Source organism: Leptodactylus fuscus, chromosome 11 (assembly GCF_031893055.1).
Source record: "Leptodactylus fuscus isolate aLepFus1 chromosome 11, aLepFus1.hap2, whole genome shotgun sequence".
Taxonomy (NCBI): Eukaryota; Metazoa; Chordata; class Amphibia; order Anura; family Leptodactylidae; genus Leptodactylus; species Leptodactylus fuscus.
Genome location: NC_134275.1, coordinates 34,545,488 through 34,561,779, shown reverse-complemented (window position 1 = coordinate 34,561,779; position 16,292 = coordinate 34,545,488). Strand labels below are relative to the sequence as shown.

At 43.1% G+C, this 16,292-nt stretch overlaps 1 protein-coding gene across 2 annotated transcripts in view; it reads left to right on the top strand.

Annotated features, from left to right (window-relative positions):
• Positions 1 to 16,292, top strand: part of LOC142184988 (uncharacterized) — a 106,562-nt gene that overhangs the window by 37,574 nt on the left and 52,696 nt on the right. For both annotated transcript variants that reach the window (XM_075260185.1, XM_075260184.1), the window contains exon 2: positions 1,761 to 4,089. In XM_075260185.1, coding sequence (XP_075116286.1) covers positions 2,254 to 4,089 — 1,836 coding nt within the window. In that variant the 5' untranslated portion in view covers positions 1,761 to 2,253. The remainder of the gene's footprint in view (positions 1 to 1,760; positions 4,090 to 16,292) is intronic.

The following is a 16,292-nucleotide window of genomic DNA, read 5'->3' as shown; positions in this document are numbered from 1 at the left end:
CACCCTAATAAATCTTTTACTAAAAATTCTGACTAAAACTAGTAAAAACAAATCCATGATTTTATTATAGCCTTAGGGGAAGTATATTTTCAACATTCATAGGCCTGTCCTACGGAAACGCACTCATGTTTTAGGACAATGAGGAGGATGGGTCTATTACTCAGTGTAATGAATCATGTTGAAGGTAATTTCTAGTAATGCGTAAATGTGACTGGTGACAAATTAATATTGTACTTCTCAGGCATGTTTTACTGTATATTCTCTGTGATTCATATCTGTTTTTGTGTAGTGTATTAATATGAGACATGGGTAGAGCAGATGAGCTAATTGTTTCTATAACTGCGATTTATGTTACTCATGGCAAAGTATTACTTTTATGTAGTCATTGTACTTGTAGATACATGCCACCTGGAAAGAGTAAAACCATACCCCATGTATATCTTTATATTTTCTTACTAAGGTTTAGGTTAAACTACATTTCCACCTAACTCCTTTTTGAGGGAAGGAATGGGACATTAAGTCTAGCCATATAGAAGTTTTTGGTTTTTTTTCTGCAGTATTCAAATATTGTATGGAATATTCAGAAAAATGTGTTAAAAGCTATATAAGGCCGTGGCTTAGTAATCCAGGTTTAAACAGTCACCAAATATCATCTTCACCAGCACTATTCTTATCTAACGAAGAGCTAAAAGAGTTTTCCTATGGACAGAACTATACTTACAATTTTGCAAGTATAAGTACTAAAAACTTTTTTGGAGACTTAAAAGATTTTTTATTTTTTTTAACCATCTTAGTGGGAACGTCTTTTGTCTTGATTGGTTGCCAATGGATACGACCATGAATGCAGGAAATTTCTGTGGTCTGGGACTTATCAGAAATCCAGACATGGCCTCTTTATTGTGCCCTGGTTATCTTCTTCTACATGTAGTGTTCCTGCCTAATAACCTATTCACAATAAGGATCTTATGACTGGGTGTCTGACAAGTCCCAGATTATAGAAGGTGCCTGCCTCCATGATCTTATCCCTTGGAAACTGATGAAGGCAAAAGTTGTCACCTCTAAGATGGTTAGAGAAAATCCTTAAAACTCTGCAAAATTAAAGTGAACCTACCACAACCAAAACAGCTTCTAAGGCTACGTTCACATCTACGCCAGAGTCTCCGTTGGAGACTTTGCCACAGAAGCTGCCAGAAATCAGTGCACAGAGGACTTTTCTCTCAGCCACTTTCCATGTGAAAACGGTAGACCCCATTATAGTCAATAGTGTCCACAGGGAACTACTGATTTAGCAGTCCAGCTCTCTGTCATTTGGTCCCCCTGGTGGACCAGAACAAAGGAGAGCCCAGCGCAGATGTTAGCCTAGTCTTGTTCACTTGTCTGCTGTTTGTAGGGCTACTTATTGGTATGGTGAACACACCCGCCTTGTGCCAATCGGGAGGTTTCCTTTCTTACCATAGTGGTTTTGGTGTATAATATAAATAATGAATTAACATAAGTTGTGGAAAACAATGTGTATAGTTTAATGTCCCAGAGACCCCCAAATTCCCCTCCAAATCTCTATCCCACTTTTCTTTGTATGTAAATGTATTCCTATAACTTTTAATAACCAAACTAGTGGTTTTGCTTCCTATATTTAAGAGGGACTTGTTGAAGTTGTCGAAGGTTAAGTCTTATGTCCTACATTCCTCACAATGTATCCAGAGATGTAATACATAACGTGCATGTTCTCTCCTGATTTATATTTTCCTTCTATGTTTTAGATAATAAGCATTGTTTGAATGGAGAGACTCTAGGCCTAACAGAAGATTTATAGACCAGAAGGATTTTATTAAATGTTTTACATGAATGTGATTTACCTCACATGTCCGTGGTCGAAAAGGCCCCATCAAGAGGCTACTTAAGATTGGAAGAGACTGCACAGTCAGAGGACCTTATTCATAACAAAAAGGGAGCGTCTCAGCCAGAGTGTTATATCAACCAAAGCGTTGTAACTTTTAGGGGTGCTTCAGCAGTCAAAGGTGAAATCTCACCAGCAGACAGACTACAGGAATTTTTTTTCTGTCTACCTTCCGAAGAGAACAGCAATGAGAAGTTAAGACCCATAATCCAGTTCAATAGTCCAATAAAATCGAGGAACAAGGTGTGGGAGAGTTGTGCACCAGGGAAACAAAATCCTGTACAGAAAGTGACTCTGTAAAATGTATCCCTGATGATTCTGTGTGTAATTGTGAAATATCACAGGAAGAGTTTCAAATGGACACAGTTGTATCCCAACTTCATGACCCCTGTAAAAAGGATTTGGTAAATCTTCAGAAACATCCTGTGGATCAGGAGGAATGTAACACAACCAAATGTGGCTTATTTGAAAGGGTAAAAGGAAATGAGTGCCAGCAAGAAAATAACTTAAAGGATAACAATATGTCTGCCTGTAAGATTCGTGCTGATAAGAGCAGTGACTTAACTCCGCCTGTCGAATTGGTTAAAGATAATAATACGGACACATCTATAGATTCCCAAGGAGCGTCTGATTTATTTAATAATACACACTCCACAGACTGTAATGAAACAATGAGTCCTACAAATATGCATGCCAAGTTATTACAGAATAGCGAGACTGGTACACACAAAGTAGCACCAGATGATAAAAACTTTGATACATCAACAAACAATACTGTTTTGGAAAGAGAAAATACCTTTAAAATTTTTTCCTTGGATTATCAAGCCAAAAACAGTGGTGTTGGTTTTCCAAGACCTGATAGTACTAGAAACGATAAGAGGAAAACTCTAACCAAAATACCAAAATGCAGAAAACTGGGGTCACGTTATGAAGCAGAAGTACTTTCACCTAAACTGGAATTTGTTGAAGAGGAGAATCTTTCTGACCAAGAAGAAAGCAGCGAAGATGATGGCCTCGATAATTGTCTTCCTTATACTAGAGATCGTCTTGACCATAGAAAAGAGAGGCACCAATATGTTTCCGATCAATTGGACCCTGATGTTTTACACCTTCTGGAAATGCATCTGCGTAAACAGCAACTTGTAGAAATTAAAGAAGAGAGGGAGGAAGAATTGTTTGATGTGCACATTAATAAAGAAAAGTCACGCTCCGAGTCCTTTAAACTGTTAAGAAATATATCTCCAGTTTTGGATATGGTCCTCGAGGAGCCAGAGCTGGAGCATTCAGGAGACACCTTGGAAGAAGGGAGCAACACCCCTTCAGATATAGAGTCTGATGACAGTAGTAATTCTTGTGCAGTGGAATTGGGTCTAATGGAATCTCTGCAACATGATTTACTGAGTAAAAGTAGTAAAATAGACAAACACGAGATGGCTACAATCCTTCAGACCCCAAGCTCTGATATGCTGACAAAAGAAAACAAGGGCAAACAAAAAGCAGCTTTGTGTGATGACCGTGATGGTAACATTAAAAGTGAAACCATTAAAAATAAAGAACCAAAAGCGCCCAGAGATGAAACAGGAGACTCAAGTAATTTGCAAATGGTTGAAATCCATGACGGAAACTTTACATCTGGATTTAATTCAGAATCCACTGCTGTAGAAAATGGACATGATCTGGGAGCGCAGTCGGAAGGCAATATTTGTGATTCATGGAAAGAGTTAACTGAGGAATCTGTGACACTTAAAGATGCAGAAACTGAAAAAGATAGTGTGGAAGAAATGACCAATTCCTGCCAGCACTTAAGTATCAAATCTGGAAACAAAGACCCTAATTTAGATGTAAAGCATGAAGAGTTATCTGATACAGAGGCCTATGTTTCGTACACCAGGACAGCACTAGCCAAAAGTAAAGAAGATGCACTTACTGAAGCAGAATCTGAGCCTGCGAGAACTGAAGACATTTCTAAAGAACAATGCCCTACTTTAGATGGAAACCTTAAACCTCATATCATTGGATCCTGTTCGGATGTTAGCATGTGTTTGCCCCCAGTTTCTGAAAACACTGAACACAATATTCCAAAGCAGACTGATCATTTTATAGTTGGAAATGGTTCTACTGATCAACCTCATGATGACAGACCTCTGGGGGGAGAGGACATAGACCAAACAGATCTCAAAGAAGAACTAAAGGTAGATGTAAAGTACAATTGCCATAGCTGAAAATGTTATCATAACATGTAAGGGTTGTCTGATATTGTAAACTCCATTGTCAAATACCCTATCACCATAATGGGGAGACCCTTATGCAAAAACTCTCTGATGTAGCTGGAGTGGGGGCTACTATGAAGAGACATTCTCTCTCTAGATAGACCTTGCATTACATGGATAGCCTAATTATTTTCAACAGGCACTATATAATGCTTTATTATCCTTGGGGTAAGCTAATGGAAAACTAAACATGGAAAATAAGGCATTTCCTCTCTTCATATCATCCTTCCCTTTTAATTCTATTTTATCTGATATTACAGAAATGTATAAGAAAATATTCTAGTAGTCATCATCCTGAGTCTGGCTATAAGACAACTGGCTAAATCAGGATCTTCCCTGCTGTGCCCTGTCTGCATTTGGGCCACAGCTGAAGGTTGAGTAGATCTGAAGGAGATTAACCCCTTATTAACTCTCTTCTTTATGTTTAAGGGGATATTGTCACTCCATAGGGAGAGACCACCATATAGGTGTGTGGAGTCTTATTAAGCCATGAGCGCTCCACTGCAAAAGAACATGGGAAGAATATACAAATTTGACTTCCATGATGTAATTAGGAAGACAGTCTCAGTCAAACACGCCTATAAAGGGCGCTCCCTTTAACCTCATGCTGACCTACTCAGAGGCATTGTTTGCAATGATGTTGGGATTATACCAGATAGTCTTCTCAGCCAAGGACAGCTGTTTCAATGTATTTGTATCTCATTAGCTTGGCGTAGAGGCAGAGGTGAGAGGCTTAGACAGGGTTAAGGGGATATCGTCACTCCATAAGGAGAGAGGGCATGATGTTAAAGGGAGCGCCTTCTATAGGTGTGTTTGACTGAGACTCTGTCTTCCTAATTACATCATGGAAGTTAGACTTGCACATTCTCAGTCAGCGCCCTCTATTGGAAGTCAGATTTGCATATTCTTCCCATGTTCTTTATGTTTAGCATTCACTCTTTGGTTTAATGATCCTTTAGCACTTTTACCTTGTGTATTCTCATTTGGGTCATTTGTACATATTAACCAGATATAAATGTCCAATAGATGCAGTTACCACCTCTTGGACCTACACCTTCTTGAAAGACTTTGTTGTTTGACCCCATCCTATGACTATGGGGAGAGGAAGGCATAGCTACACATTTGTTGTTCACTGCACTCAATGCTGTGGGACTTCTGAGAATAGTTGAGTATCCCTACTCTTCTATTCTTGGAGCTTAAGGTAAAATTGTCAAAAGGCAGGGTCACTGTTTTTGACAATATTTCCTTATCAGGAATTGGGGTTTCACCTTGATCTAAGCCGTTGTTTGCTTTTGTTGTTGTTTATTCTTGGAGCTTGTAAAGTAATGAAGGGAGGGAGCAATGCATCCAGACCACATACCTCTTACTGCAGCAGTGAGTCGGGGATGAAGTGACACCACTCTTCCCCCGATTTTTGTTATGGGTGTAGGACCTGCATCTATCAGACATTTGTTGCATATCCTATGGATATGCCGTAAATTCACCATATCCTATAGTATTCCCAATACTCCTTTAAATGTGCTCAAAGACCTGACAAATTATCTTGGATATTGTTTTGATTGCAGTCTTTACTTCATCTGGTCATTTTGGATAATATTGTTACCAGGGATCAGATGGTAAGAACTAAAGAAATCCCTCAGTGTATTAGGATTGAACTTTTCACTCCTTGACCTCACCTACATATTCATCATTCATTTCAAGGAATGTGAAGGGGGATGAGAGAAAAAAAGACCCCTGCCCTAAGCTAGTTAGTACTGCTTTGTTTGGAAATCACTGCATAGTCTGCACATCATCCTATATATACAAAGTCTCCAACTTTATTTCAACTTAATAATGGACTTAACAAATCCTTAATGAGTTCTCTTAGGGTGCATGCACACTACGTAACGCCGGGCGTGTATGAGAGCCGTACACGCCGGCGTTACAGCAGGGCTGCCGAGCACTTCCCATTCACTTCAATGGGAACGCTCGTAAACGCCGCTGTTACGAGCGCTCCCATTGAAGTGAATGGGAAGTGTTCGGCAGTCTGCTGTAATGCCGGCGTGTACGGCTCTCATACACGCCCGGCGTTACGTAGTGTGCATGCACCCTTACAGTGTTAAAAGTGAGGGCGTTACCAAAAATAAAACTTCTATAGCTTACCACAAGGTATTCTTTCACCAGCAGGCCACAGTTTAGCCATATGTGGTTGTCACATGCATCTCTGATCCCTAATATGATTTCCAGTATTACATTATACATATCAGATAGTTGACTGTTGCTTGTCTGGTACATTAGACTGCAGTTTGATCTATATTTACAACTAAATTCCTCTAAACAACAAATACTGTATATACTCGTGTATAAGCCGACCCGAATATAAGCCGAGGCCCCTAATTTTACCACAAAAAACATATTGACTCGCGTATAAGCCGAGGGGGGAAATGCAGCAGCTACTGGAAATTTTCAAAAATTAAAATGGTCAGAGTTTTTGGGTGCAGTAGATGCTAGGGAAGGCAAGCGGTTTAAGTTGTCTGTCTGCCCCTTCCCTGAGCTTGAGGACTGGTTTTTCTTCAACCCATTTTGAATTCAGCCTGGCTGAATATAGGGTATCTGCAGTGCTCCTATTAACCCCTTCCCGACGGAACAGAAGCACTGCAGATACACTATATTCAGCCTGTCTGTAGTCAGGCTGAATTCCAAGTGGGAGGTAAAAAAAAACGTCTCAGGGCAGGGGCAGTTAGACATCTTTTTTTCCCGCTACAGCGTTTACCGTACAGGAAAAATATTTTTATAGATTGGTAGAGCAAGTGTTTTCGGACACAGGGATACCTAACGTGTATGTGTTTCACGGTATTAGTTTTATATGTGTTCTAGGGAAAGGTGATATGAATTTTTAATACTTTTATTTTTTTATTTTATTTTTTTGCTTTATTTTAATTTTTTATTTTTTTTTCCCATCTATTAGACCCCCTAGGGGTCTTGAACCCCAGGGGGTCTGATCACTAATGCAATGCATTACAATGCTAATGCACTGCAATACATTGCAAAGATCGTCATTTCTTTTGCAGGCGTGTGATGGAGCGGGGGGCGGGGTCTGCCAGGAGCGTGGTGATGCTGCAGGCTCTGCACCCGCACTGGTGTATGTATGCCGGGTCTGTAGCTATAATATTGCTGAATTACCATAATGACGCGAGTATAAGCAAGGCGGACTTTTTCAACACAAAAACTGTGCTGAAAAACTCGGCTTATACTCGAGTATATACGGTAGCTAAGACCTTATTTACCACTAAATGATATTGATGGCTTGTTCTTAGGGGGGACTATTGGTACCCTTGCCAGTCAGCTGATTGAAATGTTTGTCTCACTATTATCAGTCTGATATTTGTGGTCTATCCAAAACAGAAAACTCCTTTTTAAAAGGATTCTAAGACCTAGGAATAGCCTTAAGAAAGAAATTAATCAAAAGAGCCAAACTGCTGTTTTTTTTGCCATTTTGCTTCCCATAAAAATTTGAATAGAAAGCGATCAAAACCTCAGATTTTCCCCAAAATGGTATAACTTTTGGCCCTACAAGAAAACACTCCATATGAATACATGTACTTGGAAATCTAAACAAGCACCATACATTGTGTAGCGCCTATGCTTGGTATTGCAGCTCAGCCCCAGTCACTAAAATCCAACTGAGTTGCTACTTACTGTACCATGTGACCAATGAATGTGATGTCATTGGCACATGTAACAGGCTACAGCGTTAGTGTCGAAGCCACACTGATCACATATTGATGACCTATCCCCTTTATATAATGTAATCTGATGAAAATCCTTTTTAATTAAATAAATGCCTATAAAGTGCGATGACCAGGGGCGGATCCAGAGCCGGGCAACCGCCCGGGGCCCCGCGCTTAGCGGGGCCCCGCGGCGCGGCCGGGACCTAACAAAATGGTCCCGGTCGGCATGTCCCGACTCCAAGTGAGCTCAGCGTTAAAGCAGGAGCTCACAGCTCCTGCTTTAAACGCCTATGTATTTCAGCTCATCGGCAGTAGGACGCCGATGAGCTGAATGCATAGGCGTTTAAAGCCGGAGCTGTCACAGCTCAGCTCCTGCTTTAACGCTGAGCTCCGGGCCTCCGGCATTTGTAGCCGCGATGTGATGACGTCATCACATCGCGGCTACAATATGTGTATGAGAGAGGAGAGAGCTGCGAGGGAACGAGGAATGGTGAGTGTGTGTGTGAGTGTGTGTGAGTGAGAACAGCATGACACTGGGGCAGATGGAGGGGGAGAACGGCATGACACTGGGGCAGATGGAGGGGGGGAGAACAGCATAACACTGTGGCAGATGGAGGGGGGGAGAACAGCATGACACTGGGGCAGATGGAGTGGGGAGAATGGCATGACACTGGGGCAGATGGAGGGGGAGAACGGCATGACACTGGGGCAGATGAAGGGGGGGAATGGCATGACATTGGGGCAGATGAAGGGGAGAACGGCATGACACTGGGGCAGATGAAGGGGGGAGAACAGCATGACACTGGGGCAGATGGAGGGAGAGAACAGCATGACACTGGGGCAGATGGAGGGGGAGAGAACAGCATGACACTGGGGCAGATGGAGGGGGAGAGAACAGCATGACACTGGGGCAGATGGAGGGGGAGAGAACAGCATGACACTGGGGCAGATGGAGGGGGAGAGAACAGCATGACACTGGGGCAGATGGAGTGGGGAGAATGGCATGACACTGGGGCAGATGGAGGGGGAGAACAGCATGACACTGGGGCAGATGAAGGGGGAGAACGACATGACACTGGGGCAGATGAAGGGGGAGAACGGCATGACACTGGGGCAGATGGAGGGGGAGAACGGCATGACACTGGGGCAGATGAAGGGGGAGAACGGCATGACACTGGGGCAGATGGAGGGGGGGAGAACAGCTTGACACTGGGGCAGATGGAGGGAGAGAACAGCATGACACTGGGGCAGATGGAGGGAGAGAACAGCATGACACTGGGGCAGATGGAGGGGGAGAGAACAGCATGACACTGGGGCAGATGGAGTGGGGAGAATGGCATGACACTGGGGCAGATGGAGGGGGGAACGGCATGACACTGGGGCAGATGAAGGGGGGGAATGGCATGACATTGGGGCAGATGAAGGGGAGAACGGCATGACACTGGGGCAGACGAAGGGGGGAGAACAGCATGACACTGGGGCAGATGGAGGGAGAAAACAGCATGACACTGGGGCAGATGGAGGGAGAGAACAGCATGACACTGGGGCAGATGGAGGGGGAGAGAACAGCATGACACTGGGGCAGATGGAGGGGGAGAGAACAGCATGACACTGGGGCAGATGGAGGGGGAGAGAACAGCATGACACTGGGGCAGATGGAGGGGGAGAGAACAGCATGATACTGGGGCAGATGAAGGGGGAGAACAGCATGACACTGGGGCAGATGGAGGGGGAGAACGGCATGACACTGGGGCAGATGAAGGGGGAGAACGGCATGACACTGGGGCAGATGGAGGGGGGGAGAACAGCTTGACACTGGGGCAGATGGAGGGAGAGAACAGCTTGACACTGGGGCAGATGGAGGGGGAGAGAACAGCATGACACTGGGGCAGATGGAGGGGGAGAGAACAGCATGACACTGGGGCAGATGGAGGGGGAGAGAACAGCATGACACTGGGGCAGATGGAGGGGGGAGAACGGCATGACACTGGGGCAGATGGAGGGGGGAGAACAGCATGACACTGGGGCAGATGGAGGGGGGAGAACAGCATGACACTGGGGCAGATGGAGGGGGAGAACGGCATGACACTGGGGCAGATGGAGGGGGGGAATGGCATGACATTGGGACAGATGAAGGGGAGAACGGCATGACACTGGGGCAGATGAAGGGGGGAGAACTGCATGACACTGGGGCAGAGACGGGGGGGGAAATGAAACTGTGGGCAGATAAAGGGGGAGAATGGCATGAAACTGGGGACAGAGATAGAGGGGGGGACATGAAACTAGGGGTAGATGAAGGGTGTATATGAAAATGGGGGGGAGATATAATTTACGGGTGACTGTAGGAGGATTATACTGTGTGGAATCACATGAAAATTGAATGAGAATGGGTGGAGTCAAAATAAAAGTGGGCGGGGCCTAATTTGCTGCGGCGCGCACCGCACGTTTTGTTCCCTCTTTCTAGTCTTCAACAGTTGGGAAGTACAGGTTAGAAATGCGAGACCCCCAGTAAGTAGGGCCGCGCCAAAGTCAATTGCCCAGGGCCCTGCAAACCCTGGATCCGCCACTGGCGATGACAAAGCTGAGAGGTTGTCGGTAATGGGTAGCTGAACAACACTGCATGTAACAACTGTTTTGCAGTGTGTGTTTGTGGTTTTTATTTATTTTTTTTGTGTGTATTTTGCCAAATCCCCTTCCTTAGCATGCAAGTTAAACAAGAACAGGGATGTTTTTTTGATTGAAAATATCTTTATTTTACAATCGCCAGATCACAAACCTACATAGAGTTGTGACCAGTGCAAAGTAAATCACTGCACATTTACCAAAAAGTACAGAAGCATAACAGCCAGTAAATGTACAGCTCGTACTGTATACCTTATACCCTGCACTACACTGATATTCTAATAAGGCTACATGAATCAATTAAAGGGATCATATCATTCGATACATTTTTTTTCTGATTAACACGTAGGAATAGCCATAAGAAAGGCTACTCTTCTCCTACCTTTAGAAGTCTTCTCCATGCCGCCGTTCAGTAGATATCTGGGTTTTCTTCAGTATGCAAATGAGTTCTCTTGCACTACCGGGGGCGTCCCCAATGCTGTGAGAAAAATCTCCAGCGCCGCCTCTATCTTCTTCTGGAACGCCCTCCCCGCGATTTCTTCTTCTGTCCTGGGTTTCATTCTTCTAGGCATGCGCCGTTGGCTCTGCCATCGGCGCATGCCCACGCCACAAGAAAATGGCCTCTTACACCAACTTACTGTGTAAGCGGCCACAAGAAAATGGCTGCTTACACAGCTTACTATGTAAGCGGCCATTTTCTTGGGACGTGGGCCTGCGCAGTTGGCTCTGCCCGATAGCAGAGCCAACTGCACATGCCTAGAAGATTGAAACCCTGGACGGAAGAAGACCTCGCGGAGAGGGCGTTCCAGAAGAAGATAGAGGCGGCGCTGGAGATTTCTCCCAGATTTCTGCCCCCAGTGCTGCGATCGAACTAATTTGCATAACGAAGAAAACCCGGATTTCTACTGAATGGCAGTGCGGAGAAGACCATCTAAAGGTAGGAGAAAAATAGCTTTTCTTAAGGCTATTCCTACGTGTCGGTCAGAAAAAAAGGGTATCCAATGATAGGATCCCTTTAACAAAACAAAAGGCGATAAGGAGGAGATGGGAAAGTTGGAAGAAGTGCAAAGGGAGGGAAAATCACACCCAAAAGCTTTATTGAAAGATACACACCATGATAGGAAATTGGCATGGCCATTCATATTGGGACATAATTTTCCTCTTTGTCACTTATTGAAGCAGATTCAATGAGGAGAAATGATCACATCTATGTTAGTTTTGTGGTGCACACTTGTTGAAAGGCCCTTTCTTGTGCCAGATGTGCCATATCCCCTTTTCTGTACTTTAATTGCCTTTTTCCGCAAATGTGGGTAAAGCAGTCTGTGTGGGAACGCTTTGGCATAAGCTGTCCTGGAAATGTACACCAGTTCCTAACTGTGGCAGACACCATTGTGGTACACAGGTATGTTCTTAAGAGTCAGTCGCATGTTGTTCCTGTCGGGCCCTTAAGACTGGCTTACAAAACACTGGTCTTCTTAATATATCTTCTCCATAGTGTAAATCGGCGGTTACCACAAATTCAGTTGGGCTAATCTGCATGCTGGTCTGTGACCTATCATACTGAAAATCTGCTGCACAAATTCAAGGGTCTTCTGTGGATTGCATGTCAAAAACTTTTTTCCACACAGCAATAATCTTGTCAACAATCTGTATTTTTAGTTTTATTTTATGGTTGTTGATGTTCTGAGCAGAAATGAATATTATTAAGTGTGAGATTTCAGACAGTGGGTGATCAGTAGGAACCTGAAGGATTTCACTTATCATATGGCCAGAAGCCAAAGCAAAATGTCCTCTGCTGGATTATTGATCATGGCTACTTTCTCAATATATAGTCTAGATATTTGGCTATTGTAAAACCAAGGGATGTTCCCAATTGTTATCTCTTCGAGAACATCATAGGACATCATCATCCCTATATAAGAGGAAGCCATACTGCTATTCTCTTGAAGGTGACAGCTGATAGTGGATTGTTTGTTGTGTTGATGTGTTCTTGAATTACAGTCAATATAGAAGAAATTGAGGAGTCTCCTGATGAAACATGGAAACAAATGGTCAAGAATACTGAACTAGCATTTGATCTTGTAAGTTTGAAGAGGTCTCACTTTGACTCGGCCTAGAGACCATACTTGAAGTGGAAAGAAAGAAGATTTGGAGAAATAAACAAACAAGAACATCAATGGATGGAAACTTTGCCGACCATGGATTATCATCACAAAGGAAGTGGTAACTCCAAAGTATCTCAGAAGAAGTCACAATAGCTTAGATGTAGAGGCCCAACCATCAAGACTCCTGAGGGCAATTCTGTGTTGCTGGAATATCAAGGCTCTTGACTGAGAATGAACAGTTCCACAAGATCACTGTAACACCAGGAATTCCTGATGACATCTGATTCATGGTGTACAATAGATTTCAATGATCTTAAACCTCATGAAAACAAACTGTACGCAGGCATTGTGACAAAAGATCTGCCAGGCCGAACATACCGAAAGATTTCAGGGCTCGTTCACATCTGCGTTGTGCGCTCCGTACTGCAGGTTTCCGTTTCCTGCATAAAACAGAGCAGGATACGGAAACCTGCAGGAGTCTTTCTCACCCATTCTTTTTTGAATGGGTGAGAAAGCTGTCTGGCCGTGAGCGGCGGTGAGCGTTTTGCGCTCTCCGCCGCGAAACCGGGTTTTTTAATCCGGACACAGAGTCGGACATGCAGTACTCTGTGTCCGGATTAAAAAATCCGGTTTCGCGGCGGAGAGCATAAAACGCTCACCCGTTGCTCACGGCCGGATCCGGTCTGTGCTTTCCGTCTTCTGGCATGCAGAAGACGGAAAGCACAGAACGGAGAGTAGAACGCAGGTGTGAACCTAGCATCATCTGGAAAAAAAAAAAAAAAAAACCCTTGAAAAATTTTGTCATCTTTACGTTTTCTCACTCCATATGATATAAGCAAATGTTACTATTTACAGTCCTATGAAAAAGTTTGGGCACCCCTATTAATCTTAATCATTTTTAGTTCTAAATATTTTGGTGTTTATAACAGCCATTTCAGTTTGATATATCTAATAACTGATGGACACAGTAATATTTCAGGATTGAAATGAGGTTTATTGTACTAACAGAAAATGTGCAATATGCATTAAACCAAAATTTGACCGGTGCGAAAGTATGGGCACCTCAACAGAAAAGTGACATTAATATTTAGATCCTCCTTTTGCAAAGATAACAGCCTCTAGTCGCTTCCTGTAGCTTTTAATCAGTTCCTGGATCCTGGATAAAGGTATTTTGGACAAACAATTCAAGTTCAGTTAAGTTAGATGGTCGCCGAGCATGGACAGCCCGCTTCAAATCATCCCACAGATGTTCAATGATATTCAGGTCTGGGGACTGGGATGGCCATTCCAGAACATTGTAATTGTTCCTCTGCATGAATGCCTGAGGATTTGGAGCGGTGTTTTGGATCATTGTCTTGCTGAAATATCCATCCCCGGCGTAACTTCAACTTCGTCACTGATTCTTGAACATTATTCTCAAGAATCTGCTGATACTGAGTGGAATCCATGCGACTCTCAACTTTAACAAGATTCCCGATGCCGGCATTGGCCACACAGCCCCAAAGCATGATGGAACCTCCACCAAATTTTACAGTGGGTAGCATGTGTTTTTCTTTGAATGCTGTTTCTTTTTGGACGCCATGCATAATGCCTTTTTTTATAACCAAACAACTCAATTTTTGTTTCCAAAATGAAGCTGCCTTGTCCAAATGTGCTTTTTCATACCTCAGGCAACTCTATTTGTGGCGTACGTGCAGAAACGGCTTCTTTCTCATCACTCTCCCATACAGCTTCTATTTGTGCAAAGTGCGCTGTATAGTTGACCGATGCACAGTGACACCATCTGCAGCAAGATGATGCTGCAGCTCTTTGGAGGTAGTCTGTGGATTGTCCTTGACTGTTCTCACCATTCTTCTTCTCTGCCTTTCTGATATTTTTCTTGGCCTGCCACTTCTGGGCTTAACAAGAACTGTCCCTGTGGTCTTCCATTTCCTTACTATGTTCCTCACAGTGGAAACTGACAGGTTAAATCTCTGAGACCACGTTTTGTATCCTTCCCCTGAACAACTATGTTGAACAATCTTTGTTTTCAGATCATTTGAGAGTTGTTTTGAGTAGCCCATGATGCCACTCTTCAGAGGAGATTCAAATAGGAGAACAACTTGCAATTGGCCATCTTAAATACCTTTTCTTATGATTGGATACATCTGGCTATGAAGTTCAAAGCTCACTGAGGTTACAAAACCAATTTTGTGCTTCAGTAAGTCAGTAAAAAGTAGTTAGGGGAATTCAAATCAATAAAATGATAAGGGTGCCCATACTTTTGCACCGGTCAAATTTTGGTTTAATGCATATTGCACATTTTCTGTTAGTACAATAAACCTCATTTCAATCCTGAAATATTACTGTGTCCATCAGTTATTAGATATATCAAACTGAAATGGCTGTTGCAAACACCAAAATATTTAGAACAAAAAATGATTAACCCCTTAACGACCGGCCCATAGGGAATCTACGTCGGCACTTGCAGGTCCTTCCTGACTGCCCTATAGGAAAACTACGTCGGGCAGTCAGGGAAGGATTCCCTGTAAGTGCCGACATAATTAGATGGGATTTTAGCTGTATCTAACAGCTAAGACCCCATTCCATAACCCCCCATCGGAGGGGTCTCCGATCGGGGGGTTTTAACCCCTTCAGTTCCGTGATCAAACATGATCACGGAACTGAAGCGGTTCCGTGACAGTGCCGGCGGTATCGGCACCCCCCGCGGCGAGATCGGAGGGTGCCGATATACAAAACATGCAGTCTGGGGTCTGGCCAGTGACCCCAGACTGCTAAAGACCCCCAATACCTGGTTGATCCTGCCCGGGTAAGAGGAAGTCAGACGCAGGCAGCCCCTGCGTCTGACTTCCTCTAGACGCTGCAAGACACTGACAGCTGTGTCCTGCAGCGTCTAATAGAGAATTAGTGATGCTTTTATCAAAGCATCAATAATCCAAGTGTCCTAAAGGGACACATGAAAAAGTAAGAGAAAAAAAGTGAAAAATAAATAAAGTGTCTGATAAAAATGAATAAACTTATAAAGCCCCAAAATTCCCTTTTTTCTATAGAAAATGAATTATATTAAAAAAAACCCTAAAAGTTAATAAAAACAATACATATTTGGTATCGTCGCGTCCGTAACAATCTGAACAATAAAACTGCAACAATATTTAATGCATACGGTGATCGTCGGGAAAAAAAAAACGGAAAAAACCCGCCGGAAGTAGTGATTTTTCGCCATCTCACCTTACAAAATATGCTATAAAAAGTGATCAAAAAGTCATAATCACCGCACAACAGTACCAATAAAAAGCGCACATTGTCCCGCAAAAAATAAGCCCTCAACCAACACTGTCAACCAAAAAATAAAAATGTTACGCCTCTCAGAAGATGGTGATACAAAAAACGTTGATTTATGTCCCTAAATGTGTTTTTATTCTACAGAATTAGTATCGCATTAAAAAATAACATAAATGAGGTATCGCTGTAACCGTACCGACCCGCAGAATAAAGGTCACATGTTACTTATACTGTATGCTGCATGGCGAAAAATTTAAAAGGTAGAATGCAATGCCAGAATTGATTTTTCTTTAGAAAATCCAGCAAAAAAAGTTAATAAAATGTATTCAATAAGTTGTAGGCACCCAAAAATGGTGTCATTACAAAATGCATCTCATCCCGCAAACAACAAGCCCTTATATGGCCA